This window comes from Cebus imitator, unplaced genomic scaffold (assembly GCF_001604975.1).
Source record: "Cebus imitator isolate Cc_AM_T3 unplaced genomic scaffold, Cebus_imitator-1.0 Scaffold201, whole genome shotgun sequence".
NCBI classification, from domain to species: Eukaryota; Metazoa; Chordata; class Mammalia; order Primates; family Cebidae; genus Cebus; species Cebus imitator.
Window position 1 is genome coordinate 853587 of NW_016107516.1, and position 27347 is coordinate 880933.

General features: G+C 44.5%; 1 protein-coding gene across 7 annotated transcripts in view; it reads right to left on the minus strand.

Annotated features, from left to right (window-relative positions):
* The window catches only part of BOC (BOC cell adhesion associated, oncogene regulated), a 75822-nt gene that overhangs the window by 30158 nt on the left and 18317 nt on the right, over positions 1 to 27347 (minus strand). For all 7 annotated transcript variants that reach the window (XR_005203288.1, XM_017547766.2, XM_017547764.2 and 4 more), the window contains exons 3-4: positions 6517 to 6695; positions 5599 to 5877 (exon numbers count right to left, since the gene is read on the minus strand). Coding sequence is in view for 6 of the 7 variants with exons in the window: in XM_017547766.2 (XP_017403255.1) it covers positions 5599 to 5877; positions 6517 to 6610 (373 nt within the window). In the remaining variant the exon portion in view is untranslated. The remainder of the gene's footprint in view (positions 1 to 5598; positions 5878 to 6516; positions 6696 to 27347) is intronic.

Here is a 27347-nt window from a genome sequence, read left to right on the forward strand (position 1 = left end):
AAAAAAAAAAAAAAAAAAAAAAAAAAAAAAAAAAAAAAAAAAAAAAAAAAAAGAAAGAAATGTCTACAATGGTCCCTAATGGACTATGGACTATTCTGGTTCACAGTCAGAACCCAGATGACCTTAGTGAAGTGCATGACGGGAATTAGAGGTTAGGGGAGCTGAGCTAAGAGACATGGCTTCTGTCTGTAGAATTCACCATGCTGAAGGCCAGGGTCAGCCCAGACTGTCAGTGCAAAACCACAGCTGTCTGGATGGGGCAGCAGTGAACCCCCAGGGGCATTAATGAGCAGGTCTGCAGGCTACACTGACAACGCACCGTGATACTGTGGCTGCTCATGAAGGCGGCTGGAGGTAGGAATCTGGGATAGAGAACACATGTACATAAGGAACTAAGAAAGTCACAGGACGTGGGTTAGTTCTCTTTATAACAAGCCTGTCCTCTACTTGTTCTGGTTTTGATTGGAAGCTCTGCCACCCTCTGGACCGTCTTCCTAAGGGTCACTCCCAGGATGGAGCTGGGCAGCACAGGGCTGGACACAGGGTTCAGAGCCTCCAGAAAGGAGACACTCCAGAAACGTGTGCCGGCCACAGGGGTGAACAAATATAGTCTGAGATTTCTAAAATGCTCCCAAATACTAACATCGTACATTCTCCCAGTTATCCTCAAAAAAATCCACGAGACTGGTGATGTAATTATTGCTTTCATTTCACAGCTGTGGCATTCTAAAGACCAACTGATTTGCTCAAAGTCATGTAACACTTAAGTGGCAGAGCTAAGGCTTAAACCCAGAATTTAATACATTTTTTATAATTTTTTTGCCACTATATCAGTTGGCTCTTCATTTTATTCATGGGTTAAATTAAATTATGGTAACAAAGGGTCCCTGGTCACTTTGGACATCTTCTCAAAGTCACAGAGTCATGAGGATGAGTGCTGAGGAGGACTCCTTCCTCCCTTGTCAGCCACCTTTCCTGCCGATCTCTGACTCCAGAGACAGGACCATTCAGTATATGCCTGGTCTCAGTACTCGGAGGCCTTAAGGAGCAGTGACCAATCTGTTCGCAATTATACCAGCTGCAACTTAAGACTTCACATGAACTTGCGGACTGAAATGCCCGAGTTTAGAATTATAGGTAGCTACCTAGGTACCACCTATTTTCATTTACCAGTGGGACCTAGGGATGATGGGAGAATTGGAAGAATTATCAAAAAAAAATTTTAAAGTTAAAAATAAAGAATTACGAATGGTTGACTGTTAGAGGTAAAAGGTTGAGAACAGCTTTCCCACTGCCAGCTCTGGTGAGTCGGCTGGGACTCCTTGCCATGCCGTGTTGAGAACAGGCCTGAGGTGGAACTCAGCGTCCGGTAGGAAGGAGTGGAGTGCCCACTGGCAGGGGCTGCTGCTGGTTCAGGGGCAGGCTGGGAACAGCTGAGCTGTGTAGAGCAGTTGGCTGCCTGGTGTGAGGCTTGTGAAAAGAAAGGGAAGGGAAAGGAAGGAGTACCTAGTTAAACGCATTTCAAAAAGCAAGAATTAGACAAGATGATCTGAAGCTGGGTATCAACAGCAAGAGAGACTGATTTTTTTTTTTTTAAATTTAGGTTAAATAGGAAAGAAAACACCCTTCACAGAGGAGAGTGAGATGGGCACCTCCACAGAGCGTGCTGCAGCCATTATCGACGTGGCCAGGACAGCCTGGGGTGGCAGGGGCGTGCACAGGTGAGACTCTTCAGGTGAGTCGACTTCTGACCCCATTTTACTGAAAATCAAAAGATAATGTCACTTGGACAGAGTGAAGTCCAAGTGGACCCCCCCCAGCTCCCAACATTGCACCAGAAAAATTCTTCCACTAGAGACCTCCTCTCCACCCCTGAATCCTCAAAACCAGGTCCTAGGCCCCATCACCTATAGCTCCCAGTGATTTCTAGAGGCTGGACGCAGGAGGCGGCATCTTGCCAGGTAGGCCAGACAGCAGCTGCTCTGTGCGAGGATGAACACAGGAAAGCATAGGGAAGAGGCCAGAGGAAAAGCAAGCCTAACATGCTGAGTGTGTGTGGGTGTGCACGCGTGTGCACTGGCATGCCGCTGCCCAGCCTTTCCTCTAAATGCAGACCGTGCCTTCGGTAATCCCGTCTACCACCCGGCTTCGCTCATACATCAGCCAACCAGCAAAACACAGCCCCTATTCTGCTCAGGAATGTGCTTTCAGAAACTTAATCTACTGCTGCATCTGGGCCAGATCCCCCAATGGCATTAACCCAAAGACAGCACCCCTTTCTCTTGCCCCCACCCGCCTTCCTGCCACCTCGTCGCTGCCTCCTCCAAGCTTTGCAGTTCCACTCCACCAACTCCCTCTGCCCCATGACACAGCCCCCCATGCCTGCTCTCTCAACTTTCAGCATTTCTTCCTTCTAGTCAGGCCCAAACATTTCGCCTTCTGATTCATGTCTAAATGACAAGCCAATAGTTCTTGGCTTTCAAATGAGACCAGCCCAGCTTCTGCACAAGGTCCTTCTCTCACTGTGCCTTCTTGGGTTGCAACCAAACACTTCCCTTTGTCCTTTCTGCCAACCACAGATCCCCTCAAGCACTAGAGACAGAAGCGGCCAGGAATATTTTTAAATGAAAGCTAATAAATTGTCTCTCCTCACACAGATACACCTTGAAGCAGAAGGACAGCTCCAAGATAAATCTTCCACTCTCCAACTCTCCCTTTTCCAAACAATAAAAGGTTCAGCCTGGCTCCTAATTAGGCCAAATGACTGGTTATGGTCTTGAGTCTCCAGACTCATGCTGCCTGTTTGCAGATGAAACCTCCCTGTTGGATGCACAGTGTTGTTCTTTAAGGGCACACGCATTGCTAAAAGGCCTATCTCATTTGTAATGACAAATGGAAGCGCCCTAATTGCCCAGGGACAGGAAAAGGGAAGGTAGGGGATGTTCTAGGACTATTGGTCATTATAATCTTAAGTACTGGTAGGGGCTGGGAGGGTGGATTAACTAGGAAGGGGCGTGTGGGGATGTGGGGGGTAGTTACCTGGGTGGACATACATGAAAAAAAATGCGTCGGTTGGAGACAAGGTCTCTAAAAAAGGGCACATCTCATTTGTAAGAGGCTGGCTCACCCCAGCCTCCCAGCCTCAGCCTCCTGGGCTCAAGCAGTCTTCCCACCTCCGAAACAGCTAACACTACAAGTGCACACCACTACACCTGGCAATTTAAAAGAAAAAAAACTGGTAGAAAAATTCTTTGTTCCTGGGCTGCTCTGAAACTCCCAAGTTCAAATGATCCTCCTGCTTCAGACTCCCGAAGCGCTGTGATTGCAAGTCTAAGCCATATTGTAATAATTACCTCTGATCTCTGTATGCCAGGCCTTGTGTGCATTTTATACTCAATAAAAAAAGTAAACATGGTCATATGGCCAACAGAGAATGCTTATCATACAACATCAACAGGCAAAAAAGAATAGAAACTATATATTCGTTGTATCTTTACAATATAAAAATATGAGCAGGGATAAACACTGGAAGGTTATACTCCAAAATGACAGTGGTGGTTATATGAAGATAGCAGGTTTAGGACAGATTAATTCTATATATCCTAAACATTATATAATGCATTATAATTTGAAAATATGAAGGTGGAGGCGGAAAGAATATAATGATAGGAAGTATAGTTCTGACCTCAGCCCTTCTTGATGTGATGAGATGACCCCTCCCCACCCTCTACCACCTCACCTAAGCCTCCTAGCAGCCCTCACCCAACAAGCACAGCCGGAAAGGAGGCCCCCCTGGCCACCCATGGCCTGCCTCTCACCCTGAGCCCTCACAGGCTGTTTCCCAGAGGCCAGGCACTCAGATTCCATGGGTGCTCCTTCGGCCACAAAGAGGAGTGGCTCCATTGTGAGGGGGGCTCCGAGGTGCGGCCCAGAGTCAGCCTGGCTGCTCAGGGAGACAGCTGCCTTCCCTCTGAGAAAAGGGCAGGGCTGCGTGACTTTCCCAAGAAAAGAGGAATCCTGCTGCCGGCAGCCTCCATTGCACTGCCTCGTGGAGTGAAGCTCCTCCAGGGATCGGGGGACAGAGGGCATATAGGGTCTTTCCTCTATTCCCTTACTACTTCTCCCTCCCTCCCTGCCCTCTTCCCAGGACTCAAGCTTCACACAGCCCAGGGACCCCAGGTGACTTGGATAGAGAAGGCATTTCAAAAGTTTGCTGCCTTAGGTAACCCCATGACGTAGCACTGCCACCCTCCTGGAACCACATCACCCACGAGGGCGATGATGATGATGGTGACCTGGACGCCCAAAGCAGGGCTTTCATGGATAAGGAGGTGCTGCTGAGTAATGAGGGAACAAGCCCTGGAAATCTTCACAAAGTTTAAATCTAAATACCATTAAAGTCTCAACAAGTTCCTCTATTTTCTACACCTCAGGCCCCGGGCAAGGGGCCAAATTGGAGGCAATTCTTTAAGTTTCCTTGCCACAGGCTCAGCACAGAAGAATGGGTGTCAGGGCTGCTCTCCAGCCTTCAGTGGTGTATTTAATCCATCAAGTCTCATGTGCCCATACGTACAATGAGTAAAAAATCAGATACTGTATGTGTTGTGCCTAGGACATAGCACACCACGTGGGGGTCATATGCAAAGGCAGGATGCCTGTTTACTCACTTCGATCTCGCCTCAGGCAATGGGTCCTCATAAGGTAGAATAAAGAAACACCTGTCTTGTAAGGGACCTTAGAAGCCATTTGGCCCTTGGTTTCCACATGCTGGTCTGAGGACCTATGTTCCTTGTCATGGTAACAGGAAAAAATAGAGGTCAGAGGTAACACAATTTCTATGTCACAAGTGGAATGTCTGCAGACATAATGATTTTAATAAACTGTCCTATACTGACTGTAACACATAAATAAAAGAATGGAAAACCAGAAAATAGGAGGTAGTATGAACATTTTATACGCTTGGCATTTTCCTTGGTCCAAACCGTCACCTCATCTCTTCCTTGTTTCTTTTCTCTGCATTCCTTTATCCCTTTGCCACACAGTTTCCTTTTCATTATGTTCTAGTATTCATATTCCAGGCTTTTGGCCTATGCTTGTCCCTCAGAGAGAGACAGGAGGCTACGTATGGACTGGGCGGGCTCTGCCAGACTACACATGGCCATGCCCACGTCTCTTGGCATCCTGTCTCTCCCTGCTCCGACTGTAATGGTGATGAGAGTGGAGTGAGGGTCTGGAAGGGGTGGTAAGCAGTTGGTACAGGACACCTACAGCCACAGGATGACCAGCTAAGAAGGCACGGCATGGCCCTGCTCTGGGGCCCATGAAATAGTTCTGCCATGTCAAGAGCACTGACCAATTCCCCTCTCTGTAGACACTCACTCCAGATACAGCCCCTATTCAGAGTAAGGTTTCCCAAGGGCACAGCGGTCCCCCATCACTGGGTATTACTAGGCAGCCACCGTTCTGATTTGAAATTTCAGCAGTTAAGGGCCCTTGTATGCTAAGACTAGTAAGAGGCAGCATGAATGGTGGGGGCTTTGGGGTGGGAGACGCAAGGATCGACTGCATCATGGGAGGGCAGCAAAGGAGCAGACTCACTGGCTAGTGTCACAGTGGCTGGTACGCTGGCCACAGCTCCTGCAGGCATCCGGGCCACACACTGGTACCGTCCCACAGTGTGGTTGTTAAGAGCAGTGATGACGAGGGTCCCGTGGGTGATGAGGACACCCAGAGCATCATCCGAGCCACTCAGCTCCTTCCCATTCAGGCGCCAGGTTACATTCATCCTTGGGGGTTCCACCACGCAGCCCAGGATCACAGTGCCTCCGGGCTTCTGGACAGTGGACGCGGGCTGGACGGTGACCTGAGGGACATCATCTGGAGGAAGAACAAGGATGCAGCAATGAACAGATGCCCCCAAGAAGACAATACCACGTTTTTAGAAGCACTGCACCCAGGAAGTCTTCCAGAATTGGCCACCAGGGGAGTTGGTCTTTCTCCAACTCTACTGCTCCTGTCCATTTTGCAACCTGCCTTTGTCCCCAGAGAGTAGGCCTGGAGTGAGAACGTACTGTAAAGGCAAGAGCTTGGGCTTTGCATTTGGACAGACCCGAGTCTCATCCCAGTGCCACTACTTCTAAGCCATATGACTCTAGCCTTGTGAAGTGTCAGTTTCTTACCTGTAAAATGAAGCTAATAATGCTTTCCTCACAGGGCTGTCATGAGGCTTCCACACAATGTGTGTAAATGGCCTGCCGTGTCAAGTGCACAATAAAAAGCAGTTATTATTACTTCTCCTCCTTTGGCATAGCTTTGAAATGAGTCAAATGCCAAACTGAAACCAATATGACATCGTTGTGATCATGGCTCAGCTTGTATTCTTATGTCCCTGAAGGCCAATGAGAATAAAGTATTCTTTGAAATCCAGGTAGAGAAGGCCTTTTTAAAGAGTTATTGTAGGATGCTGAATGTTTCCATTAGACTCTAAGGACAGGAAAAAGGAAGGAAAGCACTCACTCAAGTCAGCAAGGCACCCTGCTGTGGCTAAGAGGAGGCAAGCCAGTGTGACCTCAGGCCTCGTTCCTTTCCACGTCATCATCCCATGCAGCATGGTGTATCACAAAAGGTCTGAAGCCAACGTCCCATAAGCCGTCACGGTCACACAAAGAGATACTGCTGTCCCCGGCAACACTCTGCTGTAAGAGAGAAAGGAAGAACAATGGCCATGATGAGGATGCCTGGGGTGCACCTGTGGTAGCCATGGGGCCTGGCTTTGTCCCTTGCTCCCTGTTGGTAACATTCAAAGTACAGACCTAGTCATGCTGTTGGAAGACCAAAGAACACTACCATGCCATTTCTCATCTAAAAGAAGCTTTTTGTAAGTTGCCCCCTTGAGCTCTTTCTCTAGCTAGAAGGTGATTTTATTGTAGTAAGAATGCTGGAGTCTTGCCCAGTGGATGGACAGCAACAGGATGAGGGGCAGAGGATAGAGAGAGGCTGAGGCTTGCCGCCATGTCCATGGCACAGGACAGTAACTATCAGGCACAGATGCTAGAACAGATGAGACTATTCTTATTCTTTGCTTGCAAAAGGCCAGCTGGTCACAGCCATGTGCCAAGCCATGTGGCTAGTGTAGACTATCACAGGACAGCAGTGCCATGTGTGATGGACACTGAACGCCCATGCAGGGGATGCTACTAAGTGGATGAATCCTAAAGTCTCAGTGGCTCGTGAAGGATTTCCTGCTTTGATTCTCCTCACCCTAGATCTGTGCCTACATCCCTGTGAGCTCCCTTGTGTTTCTGCAATCACCCTACTCTCCTCAGCTTGTTCATAACGTCTACTCCCACAGGAACGAACACAGCCCAAAGTCATAAGCCAGCCAAGATTCCTCACTTTCTGAGGACATACAGCCTTGTTTTCATTTCCCTCACTGGCTCCCACTTCTCTCTGCTCCTGGTGCTAGAAATTTGGAGCTTTTCCATCTCTACAAAATCTATGCTCTTGATTACCCAACATGTCTCTCCACCCAGAACAACACTGCTTTGAGGCTCAGACCACAGTGCACCTCCAGCCGTCTGATAACACACTTCAGCTATCAGCCACCCTCTCTGCCTGGAACAGTGCCATCTCCCATTCCAGAAGGCGCTATTTTGTATGCCTTTCTTAAGCTATGGTCCTTACAAGATTTATCAAAATCACACGGGCAAGTGTATATTCTAACAAACACACACTTCTGTTACAGCCAAAACCAAGATTCTGCTTATGTGCTTTTCACTGATGGGTTTATAGAACATTAGCAAATAAGGACAGGGTATCAACAGCCTTATTAGACAGGGAGGCCTTGGGATGAGTTCAGATAATGTTGAAGGCAACATTCCAGTGATCTGCACAGTGGATCATTCACCTGTGGCAATATTAATAGTATATTTATAGGAGTGTCACATATATTCAAAATGTTAATTCCTCTAGACCAAGTTACCTAATCGGAACTCTCTCAAAGATTTACAGTCACCATTGAAAACTCAAGAGAAGTTAAGCTTCTCAACTGAGAGATGTGTTGTGCTGGCCAGTCCTGGAGTTCAGGATGCCTGCACAGTCTGCTGAAAAGAAAGGAGACACCCAACACGTCTGACACGGGACTGCTGCTCTGTGCTGGGAAGTGCTTGGAATTCACCTATACCTGTCCCTTCCCCAAGACCTGTGGTCCTTTGGTTTTCTGCCTGCCTGCTGAGGGAGTGAAGAGGCCTAGATCCACACTGCCCAGTGAGCAGCCCTCCAAACCAGAGGGAGGACCCCGACCCCTAGCATTCTGTGACTGCTCAGAAGTTTTTTTTTTTTTTTTTGCATTTTAGGTTTTGGGGTACATGTGAAGAACATGCAAGATAGTTGCATAGGTACATACATGGCAGTGTGATTTGCTGCCTTCCTCCCCTTCACCTATATCTGGCATTTCTCCCCATGCTATCTCTCCCCAACTCCCCACCCTAAGAGTTCTTTCCCATTGGTTTGTATTTTCTCCCTTTGCCTCAGGACTTCGACATCAGAGGACTTACAAGACTTCAGCGCTATTCTGAGACAGAACAAGGGGACATTTTCTAAAAGGGATTTGAAAGGACATTTTTAAAGAAGTTTTTCAAAAGTCATTTCCTGGCAAGTTAAGATAATTTCCCATTGGTGTAGAGAAAGAGCTTTTGCTCTTTTTCAAACAATCCAGTAAATCAAAGGGTTATGTTATTGGCAAAGTAAAATTCACGAAAGCTGCAAAGGATGTGAGTACAACTGGGAGGGGCTGTGGTGGTGGAGAGCTGGGGGTGCCCGCCGCTTTTCCAGATGCTCGCTAAGCTCTTATACAACGTGAGGACTTAGATCCCCATTTTACAGGTGAGAAAACTGAGTTCCAGAAGTTAACTTGCCCAGGATTGCTTAACAGTAGGCCTGGACTAAAACCCAGCATGGGCTGATTCCAGAACTCCGTGCTTTAAATCACAATAGCAGCCTTTTCCCCATTTTTTTTTTTTTTTTCCTGTCATGGTTCTGTATCCAGTGGGTGTTTAGCAAACAGAGTTGGAATAGTATGATGTAGAACAGTGGGGCATTTTAACAGTGATTTCTAGAGGGAAAGTTTATAGCAAAAAGTAAGCTTTTGGGTTCCTCTCAATTTTCCAGATACTTGCTTTAATTCTCTAATTTGCTTTTCCCCAATGAGATAAGGTATATAGAACATTGCATGAGTTCCCATTCTTGGTTTTAGGGAACTCACTTGTTCAAGTCATGCCCTAATTTCCCCAGCCCCTTAAGGAAATTGAGAGCAAGTGTTCCTTCCATGCCCCAAGGAGGGAAGGGAGGAAGGGAAGGAGGGAGGATGGAAGGAAAGAAGGGATGTAGGGAGACAGAAAATGAACGTAAGGTAATGAAGGGCAAAAGAGGACAAGCAGAAGAGGAACGGGAGGGCTGTTTCTTATGTGAGTACAGTGTGGCTCCAGAGGTGTTTGGGTTGTAAAAGCAACAAAGATTTTACTGAGGAAATTCAGCCCAGACCCCCTCCTGCTTAACGAGGATCAGCCAAGCAACTCCTGTTACTTCTGCACCCTCCGTAATTTATAAGGTTCAAAATGGAAACAGACCCTGTCACTGCGCCAGCCGCCATCCTGCTTCAAAAACAACAAGGAGAGAAGAATGTACCGGGGAATGAGAGGGAGTAAGGAGTTAACCCATTAATCCCCACAACAGAGTTGTAAGAAGTACCATTTTAAGGACCCCAAAACGGGATCTGTGGGGTCTTACTCATGTAAAAGCAGAACTGTGACCAAAAAATATGGCTATGTTGAGGGGGAGATTGGGGGATTGGCCACTGGAGGTATGATGCATTTTATTTAGTATCTGGGGAAACTGAGTTACTTTTTGAACCAAGTTAGCTAGTGAGTTTGGTCTAGAAAGATAATACTAGAGATTCGGTTATCTATGAACTTTAATGTTCAGGGGAAAAAGACAAGTAAGGCTTAAGTTGGAGAACCTAATTGCAGCGTAACATTGTCCCATTGTGAAATGAACAAGGTACAATTTCAAAATTGGGCAAAGGCAACAGTAAGGCCTATTATCTTTCTTGGCAATGAAAAATATATCTAGATCCTTCTTATTTTCCTTTGGCATTTTCTGAGGAAAAGGGGATAAATAAAAAAAAAATCAAAATCCTTTGATTTCTTATTGAAGCCTAGGTACTTGACATTTTAAAGGGTTATTTCGACACAAAAAAAGAAAGAAAATGGGTCTGAGACATTTAACTGCTGACATACATATTCCCCACCAAAATAATCTCCTCCAAACAGATGTTTTTGAAATGTTCTAAAAACAACAACAAAACACACTCTGGGGTTAAGACCAATGCTGAGAAACTGTAGCCTTAGAGTATTTGTTTTTTGAGAAAATTACAAACAACTGAGAGTCGATCATCAGGAGGAGGCCAGCTCTACTTCCTCCCTAGAGGGCTGGCTGACTAACTGGACCAACAGTGAGACAACACCACAAAAAAAAAAAAGCCTCCGCTCATCCTCCGGACACCCATGTCACAGCAGCTGTCTCAGAAAGGGAAGCTTCTATGATCTAAAACACAAAACATGCCCTTTGGATGTCCTAAGACCAATAACAAAGGTGAGCTGAATAGGGGAGAGTGTGATGTAGCAGACAGCACAAAGAGACTTTCTTAAAAACATTCTTCTAGTGGCAAGAATACGATCTGACAAATTCTTTTGTTCCATTGGTTGAGAGGGGTTAGCCCCATAAAAAAGAAAAAATCCTGCTCCAAGTTGCTTTTTTTATTTTTTGCATGCTCCCAATTTTGTAGAACAAGATTTACCTTCCCCAGTTGTCTTAAAGGCAGGGAAAGCTTTGCTCCTAGAAGGTGATGCCAAGTGTCTGGGGTACAAGTGTTGGCAGCCCCCATCTCAAGAAAGAGGGTGGTACTCCTGTACAGAAGAGAGGCTTTGAGGCAAATATTGGGGAAAAAAATGAATTTAACTTTCAGAGGGCTGAGTATGTGAGTATAGATAGACTTAGGCAAAGGAATTAAGAAACAGGTTTGCTGACAAGGCTGAGGCAGGAGGATCACTTGAGCGCAGGAGTTTGAGGCTACAGTGAGCTATGATGTACACTACACTGCCTTCCAGCCTGGGCAACAAGCAACGCCCTGCCTCTGAAAAAACAAAGTTTATCAAAACATCAGGTTGTATATCTTTAAATACATACAAAAAAACAAAGGTCATTTTTACTTTAAAAGGTGTACTTGACACACAGACCTAAATAAAACAATTTTTTTTTTAATTAGGAGGGACCTCAGAGAAAATAAAGTATCCTAGAGTAATGCCTAATGTGTTTTGAGCGTTATGAATGATGGGTCAAGGCTGAATGAATCTAAGTGATTTGTAGAAGGTCTCCCAGCTAATTCAGAAGGGAGAGTTCAGGGTACAAGTCAGGTCTTCCCACTCCTAGTCCAGTGCTCCTTGTACTAGCCTGACACTACCTCCTAGCAAACTGCTTTTGGAACCACATTAACCAACAGGCTAGAAATCGTTTTAGAGCCAATTTTAGAATGTTTCCTAATTTGCTTCCTTGTACCTAACAATAATGTTACCTGGATCATTATCTATCACAGTAACTTTCTGTGTGATCATTTTTATCATTTCATCATCTACATTCTAATCTATAAAAATCTCGTATTGTTCACTGCACAAGCCTCTTCGGTAGAATTTTCTGCAATGATGGAAATGTTCTATATTTGTGCTGTTTAAAACACGAGCCACTCATGGCTATTAAATTCTCAAAATGTAGCTAATGTGACTATGACCCTGAATTTTAAATTTTCTTTAAATTTAATTTAAATAGCCATATAGGGTGAGTGGTTGCCAAATGAGACAGCGAAGTTCTAGACTAGTACCTGGAACATCTACCTAGCACACTCTGATGTCAAATAGGGGAGAAAAAAGCAACAGTTTGATGTTTTTAAGTATGAGCCATGCTCTGGCCAGCCTCTAAGTATATTTTACCTTATTCCTCATCCAGATTTTCTGTTTGAGTCTTCTATTAACAAAAAGATGTGGGCTGTGACTTTTAATTATTAATATTATTGGGAAGAAAAAAATATTGCTATACTTGACCACATACAACACAGTATGCAAGGCACTGTGAGTAGAAGAAGGATTCAGTCCTTAGGAGCTTAAAGCAACATTTGGGACATAAATTCACTAGCACCCAGCGAATATCTACAAGCTCCTCTTCATTTCCTAGCCTCCTCTGCAGTGAGCTTAGAGCCATGTGACTAGTGCTGGCCAATGAAGTGTAAGTGAACTTCCTGTGTCGCTACTGGGCATGGGGGTTAATAGACTGACAGACGCTTCTATCTTTGCTTCTCCAGTCTGGTAACCATACGTCACATGGCTCAGAAGACACAGCTATAAGATCAAAGCAATTAGCTCAAGACGTGACAGACATGAGAAGAAATAAACTCTTGTTGCACAAAACCACTGAAATTTTGTGACCATTCTCCTGTAACAACATGAGCATTCTTTAATACGTTCACCAATCAGCTTAGTCGCCAATGTGAGGCAGCAAGTGAGAGCTGAGGCAGAAGAGTGTTTTCAGTTTCAGGTCTCCAGGGAAGATGTTCTGGAAATAGGATTTGAAACTGGGCCTCTTGAGGTAGGTACAAGCAAGGAGGAGGAGGGCACAGCAGGAAGGTGGTACTGACCTGGTGGGAATGCTAGTCTTGTGTTTGCAGTATGGTGTGTCAAGCAGTTGGGCTTATCTGTAACAGTGGACTCCAAACTTCCCTAATCCTACTACCACCTGAGTGAAATATTCTGGGCAGACATCCCTAATAACATGCATACTTCTTTACTTATAAATTAAATACATGCACTGCAGAACCAAAATGTTAAAAAGAGTAGGTGAAAATGAAACCACATTTTAATAACTCCCTAAACATGATTGTCTTAAAATATCATTAGGTAATAGCTTAAGGCAGAACGCCTATTTAGGATTAGTATCATCGCTAATGATATGGGTGTAATCTCTTTCAAACAGTCTGCTTGGCTGTTAATTATTTTGTTGACTTCTCATCAGAAATGATTCCATTATCACTGTTTTTATTCCCTCCTATGGCTTGAAAAGGGTCAGCTCGGCTGTTTTCTTCCTGTTTGCATGTGCTTGGATTACCAGCCTTCTCTTCAACCCATGGTTTCTTTGTAGCAATCTCTTTAAGCCACTTGTCCTTTTGTGAGAGTTAATTTAGTTAAACTAAATAATATAATCTGTAAATCCACTTAAGGCAGAACAGGAAAACTGGGGAGTGAATGAATTAGTGAGGCCCCCACACTGTCAGGCCGTTTACCCATGGAGATGCATGGGACACTCTTGTGACACGTGACAGCCTAATGTACAGACCAAAGGTCCCACGGCCACCCCCTATATTAAATATTAGCAAAGCTGAATTTCTTTCCTATTCCTCTTTTAGGCAGAAATAAACATTAAGGGAATCTCTACTGTAATCTAACAGTGCTCCAATGGTGTTGCTTATATTTCCCCTTAGCACTTGCACCCCACTTTGGAGACTTACCCAGAAGAATGAAAAGAGACGAGGCAGGACACTGAGCTTGGGTCTGACTGTGGAAGACCAGAGAAAAGAGTTTAAAATTCATACCAGAGAAGGAGAGAGTTAGTGATGGTTTTTGAGCAAGGGAATTATACAATCAAAGTGGTATTTTGGGGAGATCAGCCAAACCTGGGTTCCTCTCACTGAACCCAGAATTTATAACAAGGTGCTGACAAACAAGCCTATTTCTACTCACCATCAAAGCAAGCAGAAAGGGAAGGAGGAGGATACAGCATCTTCCTTCGTGGAGGAACCCCCCCATAGAGAGAAGCCACCTCTGCCATGTCAGTCAAGGAGAGGTCTTACCTCTTGATTTGCCCACTGGGCTTTTGGTAAAACACGTCTAATCCTCTCCCACCTCCAGCAATGGAGGAAAAAGTTACTGGGGAGTTTTGTCACTCATACCCTTTCCCCAAAATGACCTCATTTCTTTAGAGTTTTTTTTTTTTTTTTTTTTTTTTTTTAAATCCACACATCTACCCATGGTGCGGGGGGCTTTATTGCTAAAATGGAAAACCACTTCCTTTCTTCTACACTCCCTGCTCAATTTCCCCACCCCTATTCCATATAAATTCAATTTGACAACCCTGCTAATTGGATAAACGCAGCTTCTACACTCCTAGAAGGCCGTTCTCTTTTCTTTTTTTTGTTTTTGGAGGGCTCAAAACAGGGTGATTGTGCTGTTCTTTAACACGAATTCCATCTGCTTCATTTCTCTCTCTCCATTCAGAGCTCCTCTTGAATATTTATGAAGCCTTCCCTCCTCGCCTCTCCCCTTTCTACCCCACCTCCACCCTCCTTCCTCCCTCAACCTCCCTCTCTCCACCCTGCCTCCAGCCTCCTCCTCTCCCTTCTCTGAGCCAGGACAAAAACCTTTCAAATGGCCCCCCCTCGTTGCTTTAGATAAACACAGGCAGTGTCAAGTGTGAGGAGTAGGGGGAGGTGGGGAGGGGGTTCAACTGCCAGTCAAGCCACTGGCCTTCAATGTGGCCCGGGGGGCCTACCCTAATCTGCTGCATGCTTGCCATATGGGGGCTGTGTTGCCCTGGGAAACACTAACAGGCAGAACGGAGCTTAATAGAGTCCATATTCATTGTAATGCAGTGAGATAGCTCAAGGCACCACTGCCCCTTCCCGGTTTCATTCTTCTGTTTCCCACTTTTTTTCTGTTTTTCCTCCCTTTTCCTTTCTTTCTTCCTTTCAAAAGGTCCTGGTCCCCAGAGAACTCTAATCTAGAGAGGCTGGGGCTGGTGGAAAGGCTGGAGTTTGGGATTAGGAGTGAGGACTGCTATGGTGGTGTTGGGGGGTGGGAAGAAGTGAGAAGTAGGAGTTCCCGGGAGAGCAGAGGGAGAGGGGGTGCAGCATCCACACAGGGCCACGAACACTTGGTGTTGTGTGTGCAGATGTGTGCAGGTTTGAACTGTGCACACGTCTTAGAAAATATGGGTGAGCATGGTCTCTGGCAGAGCACCCACCCATCAGGGCCTTCAGGGACAGAAACCTTCATAGTTAGTTAGCCACCTATGCCTAGGTATTTCTGACACTCTCTCCGGAATCCTCACCCCAGCCCTATCAACACAATCCCAGTCAACACAAGGTCATTAAGGCCAGTGACACCTACCCTCCTGGGCTATCAGGCCTGTGGCCAATTCTCAGCTCTCCAGTGGCCTTGAGAAATCACAGATGTGGTGCTGGGATGAAACCACTTTAGAAATAAAGGGCCCCCATAGGGGCAGAGGACCCACCAGCCTGCCAAGTTTGGCCCATTTCCTCCTCTGGTTCACCTGGCTCTGGCTGAGGAGGAGGTGACAGCTGTGGTCTGCCACAGCCAAGCTACGGGCACAAGGGGCCTCTCTGCATTAGGGGAGTGGGTTCTTCAGTAGGCTGGGCCTTCTCACAAGTATATCTGCTGGAAGTCGGGTTTGGGGATGCCTGAGGTCTACGGGCATCTTCCTTCCAATGCTCAATAGGAAAGGAGGGCCAGGGAACATGGGAAGGAAACAGAGTAATTTTCTCCCATCTTTGCAACAAAAAGAAAATTCATAACCAAGACAGAATTCCTCAAAGGATAAATAAGTAGTTTTCATAACTTGTAAAACCTAAAACTATTTGTTCTGCGATTGTAAAAAAAAATCACAAATTTAAATCAGGATAGAAAAAAAGGAAAGGAAAATTAAAAGGACTTTCATATATTTCCCTACAGTTGAAACTTTAATCCTATGGTATAGCTAACACATAGAAGGAGCTCAATAAATGATTTCTGAATGAACACATGCTCCTAGAGTTTTACTACTGCTGACAAAGAACTTGAAACACTACCTGACAGCCACAGTTGGAGCTGCGGCAGATGAAATGGCTTTAGGAGAAGCAAAAGGCTCCTACTGCAGGGGCAGCAATAACCCTGCCAGAGTGGGGCGAGTCCTCTGTTATTCCCTCCTCTAGTACCAATGCCAGGTAGGCAAAGTCAGCTGAAATGGCTAAAACCAAGGCAGACACTGTGCTTGTTGTTGTGGATTTTTGCCTTCCAAGCTTGACATATTCTGCATTCCTTGCTCTTACCTGCTGCTGAGATGCATCATCGATCTCTAGTTTTCTAGCTCAACCCAAGGCCCTATATCCCAACGCTCCTGCAGGGAATGGTATGCTGGCTATTTCAGAGGCCAGGTACAATTTCAATGCCTGGCTCTCGAACCTAAGTATCATTTGGTTATCTGAAATGCTATCCAGAAGCCAGTTTCAGCTCCTTGGTCCTTGGTATGAACTCCCTGATGACTCCTGGAATCTTAGAAAAGCCAGAGTAGTGGAGACACAAACTGAGCTGGGTCTAACACGGCTTTGCGAACAGTTAGCCTCCCTGTGGAAGACTTCCCTGCAATTTATTTTTTCTACACAGTCCTACTCTGGGCTACTGTGACTCAGCATATTTCATGGGTTAGAGAGCTCCACAAAAGGGCAAGCAGAAGTATCTGGAGCTCTCTGGCAAGTCAGTTTTGGAGCACTCTGGGGGCACCACAGAGCAGCCAAGCTCTTCCCAACCTTCTCTGCAAAGAGCACACTGGTTAGTCATCTTTCACTCCAGAAGCCCCTGAGCACCAAGTATGCTCTGAACCTGGTGATAACGCCGTCATGTGGGCTGTGAGCATACAGGCGTGGGAAGAAGTATCCCTAACAAGTCTGGGCAGGAATGAAAGCATGTACAGTATGCGACATGGAAGAAGCCTGAATGGCCAACTCATAAGGAAGGCAGGGACAGTTATTTTAGCCTAAACCAAATCCCTGCCTTTTGTGTCACCGCTCAGAGGACACTCATTAATGGCCTGCTTATACAAACATAAACTTGTCTAATCTTCTCCTACCTTCCCTAAAGCCATGAAAAGATTTTCGACCTACTTGGCTGCCCAACCTTGGAGTCATCTTGTCTCCTGCTTCTCTGCCCCAGTATCTGATCAGTTGTATGGACTCTACCTCTGGCATGAGCCATGCTGTCCAACAGAAATATAATTCCAGCCCCCCCAGCCCATGTAATTTTTAATTTTCTAGTAGCCATGTTAAAAAACACATGAAGATCATTTCAATGTCTTTTAACATGATATATCCAAAATATAATTTCAACATGTAATCAAGATAAAAATTGAGATGTTTTACATTTTTTCATTCTGTGTATTTTATGTTTACTGCACATCCAATTTAGACTAGCCACATTCAGGTGCCCAACAGCCACATGGGCTAGTGGCTGATTTCTTGAACAGCACTGGTCTAGAGCCCTCATACTGGCTCTCAGGCTCCTTCTTCTCTCCATCTAATCTGCCTCTGCATTGCCATCTACCTTCTTTCTAAAACATTAAGCTCAACCAAACAGTAAATGGTAACTGGGAAGCTACTATTCCTCTGGCAAGCACCTCCTATAGGGCATAGCCGTAATTCATCGAATTTGACAATCTCACAGTAGTCCTGGAAGGTGTGTGTATGGTCAACCCATTTTATAGATTAGGAAACTGAAGTTCAGAATGATTAAAATCTTGTCCAAGATCACACAGATGGTAAATCTCAGAGTGAAGATTTGAACCAGGTCTGCCTGATCCTAAAAACCTTGGTTCTTTTCACTCTACCATGCTGCTTTCTGTAAATTATGGCATAATAATGGATGGACTATTATGCAGCTATTAAAATGATAATTAGAAAGCTCAAGTAGCAACATGAAAATAAATGTTTAAAAGATAAGTAATATAGATCTCATTTCATAAAAAGCAAGTGAGCTTCTGGATGAGGCCTAGAACATTCTAAAAAACAGCTGATTTGAAAATGTGGAGGAATTATGATTTTTTTTATGGTTCTTTTTCCTATTTGGAGTTCAGTTTTTTTTTTTTTTTTTAAAAGAGAATAAGTGAATAGACACATCTTTGATTGCTCTCCATCTGAGCATAAAGTTCAAATTCCAATGCAAAGCCTTCTAGGCTCTTTATAACTGGGTTCCAGTCAACCTTTCCTGTGACTGCCTCCTGTAAGCCCTAAAATCTGGGGAGGCTGCATTTTCACAGTCTCTAGTCCTTCTACCAGAACCACCTTTCCCTTCTCCCTTCATTCCACCCATGGAACACCTCCTAATTATCTTTAGACCTTATCTCAAATGTCACCTCCTCACTCCGGTTCCCACAGCATCTCGAATAAGCTCATTTAACATTTCCACAGGGATTTCTGGGTTCAATCATGCATCTGTGTGTCATACACCTCTTAGCTCTTTCTTCTAACGCCAGACTGTAAGCTCACTGAAGGCAAGGATGTGTCAAATTTATCTTGGTAACCCTAGCACCTAGAGCCTTGGCACATTGTAGGTGCCTTTTCAAAGTTTGTTGGATTGAAGGGTTTGGTCTGATTAGAAATCTAGGATTGAGAAAGAATGTTAGCCTGACCAAGGACATGTATGGCACACAGAGAGACACTGTTATTAATGGTGGAACCAATTTTTTTTCCTGCAGGGAAATGACTGTAAATGTGACCTGTATTTTTCAAAACCAAAAGGTCCCCACATCAGTGTGGGCAGTCCTGGAGCAGAGTTGGATGTTGATGAGTTTCTAAGCTCTGTAAGGACAGAAGGCTCTGCCTCTGCAGATGTTCCTGTGCCTTGAGGTTCCATTCCAAAAGCATCTTTTTTGTTTTCCTTCTCATCTCATCTTCCAAAATGAACACCCAACTGAGCTCGTGGCTCCAGGCTTCCTATAGCCACTGGACTGCAACAGAATCGAATCTAGGATGAGACCATGCCTGTACCACTATCACCATGGCCCTGAGTTGGAAGCTGGGTAGAAGGAGCGAGGCAAAGGGGGTTGGAAGAGGGAGAAATAAGAAAGTTATGGAGTGAGAAAGAGGACAGGTTGAGGCTTAAGAGGATCAAGAGAAGAGCATGAGAAAGGCAGGAGGGATGAGGTCAGGGATGTGGGAAAGTTTTTGCCTAGCTCCTACGATGTGCTAAGCCCACGGCTGGCTGCTTCACATCCATGATCACTTTTAATCTTTACCTCCCAAGGAGTGTTACTGGCCCCATTTTGATATGTTATCAAAACCCTTCCTGATGTTCTATCACATAAGGGCGTTAGGTCTCATCTCAAATTTTATTATAGACAAAGCTTCTCTACTAAGTGACAGCTTTGGAGCTCAGCAGGATCAGGTACTGAAGAACGATAAGCCTTGGCTTCTGAAGCTCTTCTACCCTTCACAGAAGATAACCTTGGGTGAGTTACTTAATATCTTTGAGCCTCAGTTTATACTTTGTGAAAGTAAGAATGATAAAACTTTGATGAGCTATTTAAAAAGTTAATAAGATAATGTGCAAAAGCAACCTGGCATATACCAATCATGCCAAAATTTGGGAGTCAGGGGTCATGAAACTTTTCTTCCAGAAGTGACTGACTGGATGCCTGATTTAATGCAGTGGCACTGCCACCTTTTTGGCTTGTAGATCAACATCCTTTAAGACCTGAAGACATGAGTCATTAAAAAAAATGTTCATTGCTCACATTTTTATTTTAAAATTTTTTAAATTTTTTGTAGATTTAGGAGTTATAAGTGCACACTTTGTTACATGGATAACGAGTGAATTGTTGTTACGTGGATATACTGTGTTAGTGTAACCATCACCCAATTATGTACATCATACCAATTAGGTAGTTTCTTATCCCTCTCACCCTTCCAAGTGTCCAGTGTCTATCATTCCACACTCTATGTCCATGTGTACACATTATTCAGTTCCCATTTACAAGTGAGAACACATGGTTCTTGGATTTGTTTCTGAGTTACTTCACTTAAGAGAAAGACTTCCAATTCCTTCTATGTTGCTGCAAAAGACATGATTTCATTTTTTATGGCTGAGCAGTATTCCACGGGTATATATATATATATATATATATATATATATATACACCACATTTTCTTTATTCAATCTTCCGTTGATAGATATTTATGTTAATTCCATATCTTTGCTATTGTGATATAGTGCTGCTATAGACACAGAGGTGCAGGTATCTTTTTTTATGTAATGATTTCCTTTCCTTTGGGTAGATAATAATGGGCTTGCTGGATCAAATGATACTTCTATTTTCAGTGCTCTGAGAAATCTCCATATTGTTTTCCATAGGGGTTGTACTAAGTTACATTTCCACCAACAGTATATAAGCTTTTTCTCCACATCCTTGCCAGACATAATATACTCTAACAACTCTAAACACACACGATATCATCTCATTGCTCTTTCCTACACAAAATTAAGCAATGCGTTGACTTTTCCACCCTACACACATGCATCAGAAGTTCAAGAAATATTCTTTTTTAAAAATAAATTCTATATAATGTTTTACAGACCCTTGAAATAGCCCTGTGGAATAGGGATCCATGGAGAATGCTCTAGTGTTCCCAAGTTTGTGGCAAGATTTAGTTCCTCATGTCTCCATCTCTACCCAACACTAGTCAGCATTTAGTATCACTTAAGCTAATAACCTCTTCACCCTCCCCCACATATGCCCTCTCTGCACTCTTGATGATAATGACAATAATAATCATAATTTCTTCACAGTGTCTCTACTTGTTCAGAGGGAAAAAGAAAATATCCTCATCAGACAGTAGGTCAGCTGAGACAAGACGTTGTGGAGAAGTGTTTATATAAAGGAAAACATACCCCTATAATCCCTCCTGGACCCCACTCCCAGCCCCAGAAAGGAGCTCACCTCTGACCTCGTTCAGTGAATGCACAGAGCCACAACAAAACCACCTGTTCTTTTTCTCCCTCCCTGTTTCTAATTACAACATATGACCAGGGCTATACCCACACAAGTCATGTAAAATGAACTAAAATGCTACTATTTTAGTGGCTGGAAAGGAAATACAAGCATCTACTTCCCAACCTTTTGGTGCTCAGAGTTCACAAAACATTCCCTGTTAAAGAATTGTTTAGAGCCTGTAGACAGTACCAAAAAGGCATACAAACAAACAGTCCCAGGACCGGCACAGCACTTACGGCAGATCTTAAGAGCTTAAAGTCCTATCTCTTAACGCAAAGGAAACGGATCTCATTTGACCAGTGACCAGTGTGTGAACACAAACCTTACTATACTATTATAAACAGGATCAGAGGAAGACGAACACTGACTCCATCTGAGAGTGCCTATGGAAAACAATGGAGCCCTGAGAAAAACATGGTGTATTACCCCAAGAAATGCTCCCGGGAGCAACAGGATTTGGCTCCTAAGTGGAGTAAAAACAAGGCACTCTGCTTAGTGTTCATGCTGAGAGGAGCAGACGTAACAGCTGGCAATCCCAAAGTCACTCCTAAGGAGACGTACAGGTCCCTGGGGTGGCACTGGGCACAATTCAGTGCTGACACTGAGCACCCTCTAGGTGCCACACACTGTTCAAAAGGCTGAGGGGATGTAGAGGGAAACAAGGCACAGCCTCCAGTCTTCAATGAGCTTCAGACCTAGTCCCCATCAGCTTTGAGAACATCATTCCATTATACCAAAATTAAAATGTAGCTTGGCCTCCAGAAAAGTTGAGCTACAAGAAAACTGCGGATTTTACTAAGAACAGTCAAGGAGCCGGAAACACTAACAAAGACATCAGAAGAATGATAAAAAAAAAGTGTTCACAGGTTCCTACACGCCTGTGCACACATGCCCTTGTACATGTGCACGCGCGTGCACATACATACACACACACACACACACACACACACACTCTCTTAGGCCCTCCTCAGTACATTGGAAGGTCAGTTCTTAATGTAGCTTCTTTCACAAATTTAAAACAATTCCCTTTCAGATCATCTAGATTCATTCCTTACATAGTCCTGGAAGATACGTCAAAGCCTGTCAGTTAAGGCAGGAAAAAGCCCTAGAGCTATAGAAGCTTAAGCTTCAGCTTTTTCACCCACACTGTCATTTTCACACTACGGTGTAACTTACTTGTTTGTAAGTCTCCCTCCTCAACATATAGCAGGTACTCAGTGAATGTCTGCTAAGCTGTAAAGACCTCCTGCTGCCAAGGTTTTTTCCAGGCCTAACTGGTCCATGGAGTTTGGATCTGATGAATCCCAGGTGGGACTCTGGCTGCAAAGTGGAGCTTGAGCAGGGGAAGGTGATACATGAGTGTCTAATATTCTATTCCTATCTCCCTTAGGGATTTGGTTTGAGAGCCCACCGTGGTTCTTAATTAGTGGAGAAGGCAGGCAGGACATAAGACCTTCCAAGCATTGGGGTGGGTGAGGGTGGGCTGAATGTGGAGAAGAATGTAAACAGAAGTAGGTGCCTGCGGAAGCTCAATTCCATTCGATAGACAGGACTCAAGTACCCCCTCTGTGTCAGGCAGCCCACAAGACAGTGGTGAGGCCCCCAGCTCTTCATGCCCCCAGAGCCCAGCACACTGTTAAGTATTTAAGTTTCACCTGACTGTTAGACCAAGGGCTCAGGAATAGCAGTGATCTTATTCACAAGGCATCTTCAGCATCTACCACACTTCTGGTTACAAAGCAAACACCTGCTGAATGAATGAATGCACCTGAGATGCAAAGGTGAAAGGTCATGGTGGGAAGGAGAGAGCACTGTAGTCATATAGACTGGTGAGGAGCTGTTTTCTTGGTATGAGAAGCTGGGCATTTAGGAAGGCTTGGGGGTTAAAAAGACTCACTTTGATTTTCTCTGTTACACAATATAATTACCACCAATTCCAATTAAGCTGTCACTTGCAGTCATTCTCCATGCCCCTTCCTGGTGATGATTAAACAACCAATGGCCCTAGGCCCACATTTATACCCACCACATGACTCAAAATAGGTCTCAGGTGCTGTGACCTGGACTGAATGAGGATCAGGCTGCTTCATCTTGGGCTTTCTCTGGGGCTAATTCAAACAGATGCCAGGCAAAGCCAGCCCCAGCCCAGGGACACACACACACACACCCCCAACCCCTAACATGCTTAAGCATGCTTGCAGGAAATCTGATGCATTCAAATAAAAAGCTAAGCCTTGGGGTAAAATAGTTAAACTGCTGAAGTCAGTGCCAAGATGGGAGATGAGAAGCTATCACTCCTCACTTCACATCTGGCTGCACTGTGACATGGGCAATATCCCTCTTAGACTTTCATGCAAGCAAGAAACCCTTACCCTGACCTTTCAAAGGAACCAGTTTGGCATAGGCCAACAAAATCAACTCGCATAGGGATGCTGAAGGAAAAACAGATCCCATCAGTAAACATCTATAACAATGAATGACCGGGACTAAGTAGGTATCCCATAAGTGACAGCAACTTACTAAATCTGAATAACTCCTTTTAGGGTTACCTTTAGGGATATTTTCATTAGTTTAATGCTTACTGCAAATTCATCCCTAGTATTTCAACAAAAGAAGTTTAAGAAGAGGCAATACCTCGGGGGCTGGATACCTCCACAGTCTGGCTCAGCATCATGCCCTGGACATGTGCATTCTCTACCTCTAAGACAGGCACATGCACATGCGCGCACCACCCCGCCCCCCACCCCCACCCCCCAACACACACTCGCACAGCAAACAGCTCCAGCTGCTAAGTAAGCTTTGGAGTCATGACAGTTTACTTTTTTCCCCATCTGACCTCATACAAGCCCACTTTCTTTGCCACCTCCCTGACCCCCAAATATATACATTGAGTCCCCGACTTCATCCCCAATCCTTCCTTTCTCAATTACAAAGCCCTTTTAAATCACCTAAAACTTAAATAAATATCAGTTTGGAAATCTGAAGTACACTCCAGTTAGTCTGTCAATCAGTCCCTGCCTTCTCCTGGATGCCCCCCACCCCCACCCCCTGCCAGCTCTCCCCAACTTGGGAAGCTCAGTGGCCTTGGTGCAAGGCTGGCACATACAGAGAAAACAAACACATGGAGCCTTGCCAGCTGGATCAGGCACCACTGTTTACAGCAGGAGCAAAGTGTGAGGAATTGGAGAGGCATGAAGAAGGGAAGGAGCAGAGGGGGTGGGGATAATTTTAGCCTTCTGCTCCTAGGCTCCACCAGTTGCAAAGAGGATCCCCCTGCTGAGGTTCTGCCATTCCCAGGTGCACAGAGCACAGCCATCCATCATGACTAATGATGGACGTGACTAATACCATCACTATGCTGCAGGCAAACAGTGAGAGTCTGTGAGGGCAGAGAGCCTTCTATCTTGCTCATTCACATATCCCCAGCATCAATCACAATGCTTGGCACACAGTAGGAGTGCAGTAAGTATTTGCTGATTAAATGAACAAATGGGCTGCTTTCCTGCCTATCTCACAAGGTTATAGTGGCAGAAGGGTTGGGGGGCGGATAGCGGTAGAAAGAAGATTAGTGAGGAATTTTCTAAAAACCTACCAGATATTAAAATATGTTACCAAAAATAATTTAGGAAAATGCTATGTTAAGAAAAGCTAATCAGATATCTTTACTGCAGGACTTTTCAGAGCCTTTAGCATGCTTTGCACATTGTGAATTGCCAAGAGAGGGAGAGAGTATGCACTAAAGTCTATACCCACAGGCTTGGACTCCCTTGACCACAAACCTGGGCTCATTTGACAAAACTACCCTTTTTTTCCCCTCAGTGTGCCATTAGTGATGAGGCCTTCACCAAATACACTTTGAGGAATGCTGGCCTAAGAGGTTCCAGGAGAATGTCCTAAAGCAATTTACAAACCAGCAGGATCCCATTTTTATAATTAAAAATGTTACATATGAATATGTCTTGGGAGTTATTTGGGTTGTCACAGAAGACACTTAAATTTTAATGTCAGTTATCGCTGAAGATCAGTGGATTTGCCCTTTTTGCCTTAAATGCCTCAGAAATAATCAAACTAGGTATGTAGCATCACTGTTGTAATTAAAAAGGCAAATTCGAAAAAAGCTATCTTCAAATATTCTCATGTCACCACTGACATTTTTATCTTCCCATCCTCCCATAGGCCTCATTTCCCAGCCACCCCCTCAACCATAAAATGTTGTTCCTTGTCCCATTATCACAGCTAAGGAATTTGCTGTGTCTAATCTCCAGCAATCAATTCCTTAAGCTTATAAAGAACACTTCCCCTAATTCCAGGATTCTGTTGTATTCACACAATATGAATAAGTATTTTGGAAAAAAAGATGAAAACACATTTACTATTTTGTTAACAAGCTTTATAGATCTGAAATTGTTTAATAAGTCATGCAAAATATACCATCTAATAGTTTGCTGAAAAAGTCATGTTGAGCAGGTTAACATTTAAAGATTGCCTTTTTTCCTGCTAAATTACTAATTTCCTACTGATTTGTAAATGCAAGTTAAAAATAATTGAGGTTTATTGAATGAAGTATACTAGATTTTGTTGCAATATGGGATTGAGGCACATATTTAGAATGAAAAGAAACTATCAATCTTATTTGATCACTTGTTGGATTAATATGTACAAGATAGTGAGCTAATACACCTGAATGATCTTGTCTATGTCAGGTAGGTAGTATTCTCATCCCATTTTACAGATGCAGCAAGTGAGACCCAGAGAAATGAAGGAACTTGCTTAAGTAAAGGATTCAAGGCCTAGAGTGTCTGCTTCCCCTGCTTGCTGGTCTTAGTGTCCTTGACAGCTTAAAAGAGTTACATAACAAAACTGTTTTCAAACCAGGCATTAAGAAAGGCAGAAAAAAAGAAGTCAGTCTGAGTTGGAGTCATGCACTAGCCACCATGTTTCAGGATGAATTGGTTTGGCGGATTCTCACAATGTACTCTGCATCCGTACTCCTGAAAATGCGCTCCTGAAAGTTCTCCACACCTACGGAGTCAGTCCTGAGTGTCTGCGTATGAATACAGACCAAAGATTGGCAGCCGCGCTTTGAATCTAGGATCCAAGTCATATGCACTACCACGTACTGAGAGACAAGCAGCTCCTTCTCATTTCTTAACATAGGGTCTCTCATCTTCCTTCTGTTCTCTGATGACATTAGATGTGAAGCTCCCAACTCTGGCTGCACAGGAGAATCATCTGGAGACACTTAAAAATATAACAATGCCCGGGCCGCACCTCAAGCAAATGAAGTTAGAATCTCTGGGGGGAGGGGTGCTTGAATCAATATATTCACCACTCCTTCCTGGAAATTGTGATGTGCAGCCAGGGTTGAGAATCCCAGTGCAGGTGTCTCTGTCGTAGATTTTGACGTCACTTTGGTAAGGAATATCTGCCAGAAATGCTCTGCACTGGATATGGTGGTTGAAATTGAGAACTTTGCATAAAGATGTTCCTTACTATATCATTTCAAAGAAACTCTTATAATTTTTAAAGCTAAAAATAAGTATTTTTTTCTGTCACAAATTAAATATCTTAATACATTTTAAGGAAGAAAACATCTTTCCCAAAAAGCTTCTCTCAGATTTCCCCAGATATTTTCTGGATTTTCAGATGCTTCGTTTTCTCTTCTTTGCACAGAAATAAAGACCGAAGAGGCAGCCGCCATTGCAAAGAACGCCTACTCTGGGGGCCAAGGCAGCCTCTACAGTGGCAAACATGACAAACAGGTCCCTGAGCCATAGTGACTGCTGCTGACTGGGGCCAGGAACAGTTGCCTCTGGGGGCAGGGATAGGATGGCCCCAAGACAGATGCTAGCAGAGGAGGGATGTTTTCCAAGCACGTGCAAATTTAAGCAACTGCGCATCAAAGTCTGAGAAGCCTCAATGACAACTTTAACAAGGCCAGCAGCTTCCAGGGGCTTGTGACAGACCACTGAGAAGCAGAGCAGGTGCTGGCCATCCAAGGGTCCCACATCCTCTTCACACCAGACCGGACCAGAGGGCTTTGGCTCGCTGAAACTGGCTGTTTGACAACCCAAAGGGTTAACAGCTCAGCTTCTAGTTTCAGTTGGGTTCCTACTGGGGGAGGAGGCAACCCTCCACCCCCACCTCAGAGCCGGGGCCCCACTCCTTCCCGGCCCTCCCACTCCAGGAATGAGGCTGCCTGCTGCCCAACATATACCCAGACTGGTTTAATCTCCTTCCAAATCCATCTTGTGTCTTAACTTCTGCCAAGAATAAAAATTAAAACACTCACACACATACATCATGCATGTATGGGAGGAGAGGATCAGGCTGGAAGTTTAAACTGAAAGAGACCAGGCAGGGATGGGAGGGGCAGGTTGCCTGCTAAAAATCAGAGCCTTAGAGACACCCTGCCTGAGGCCTCTGCTGCA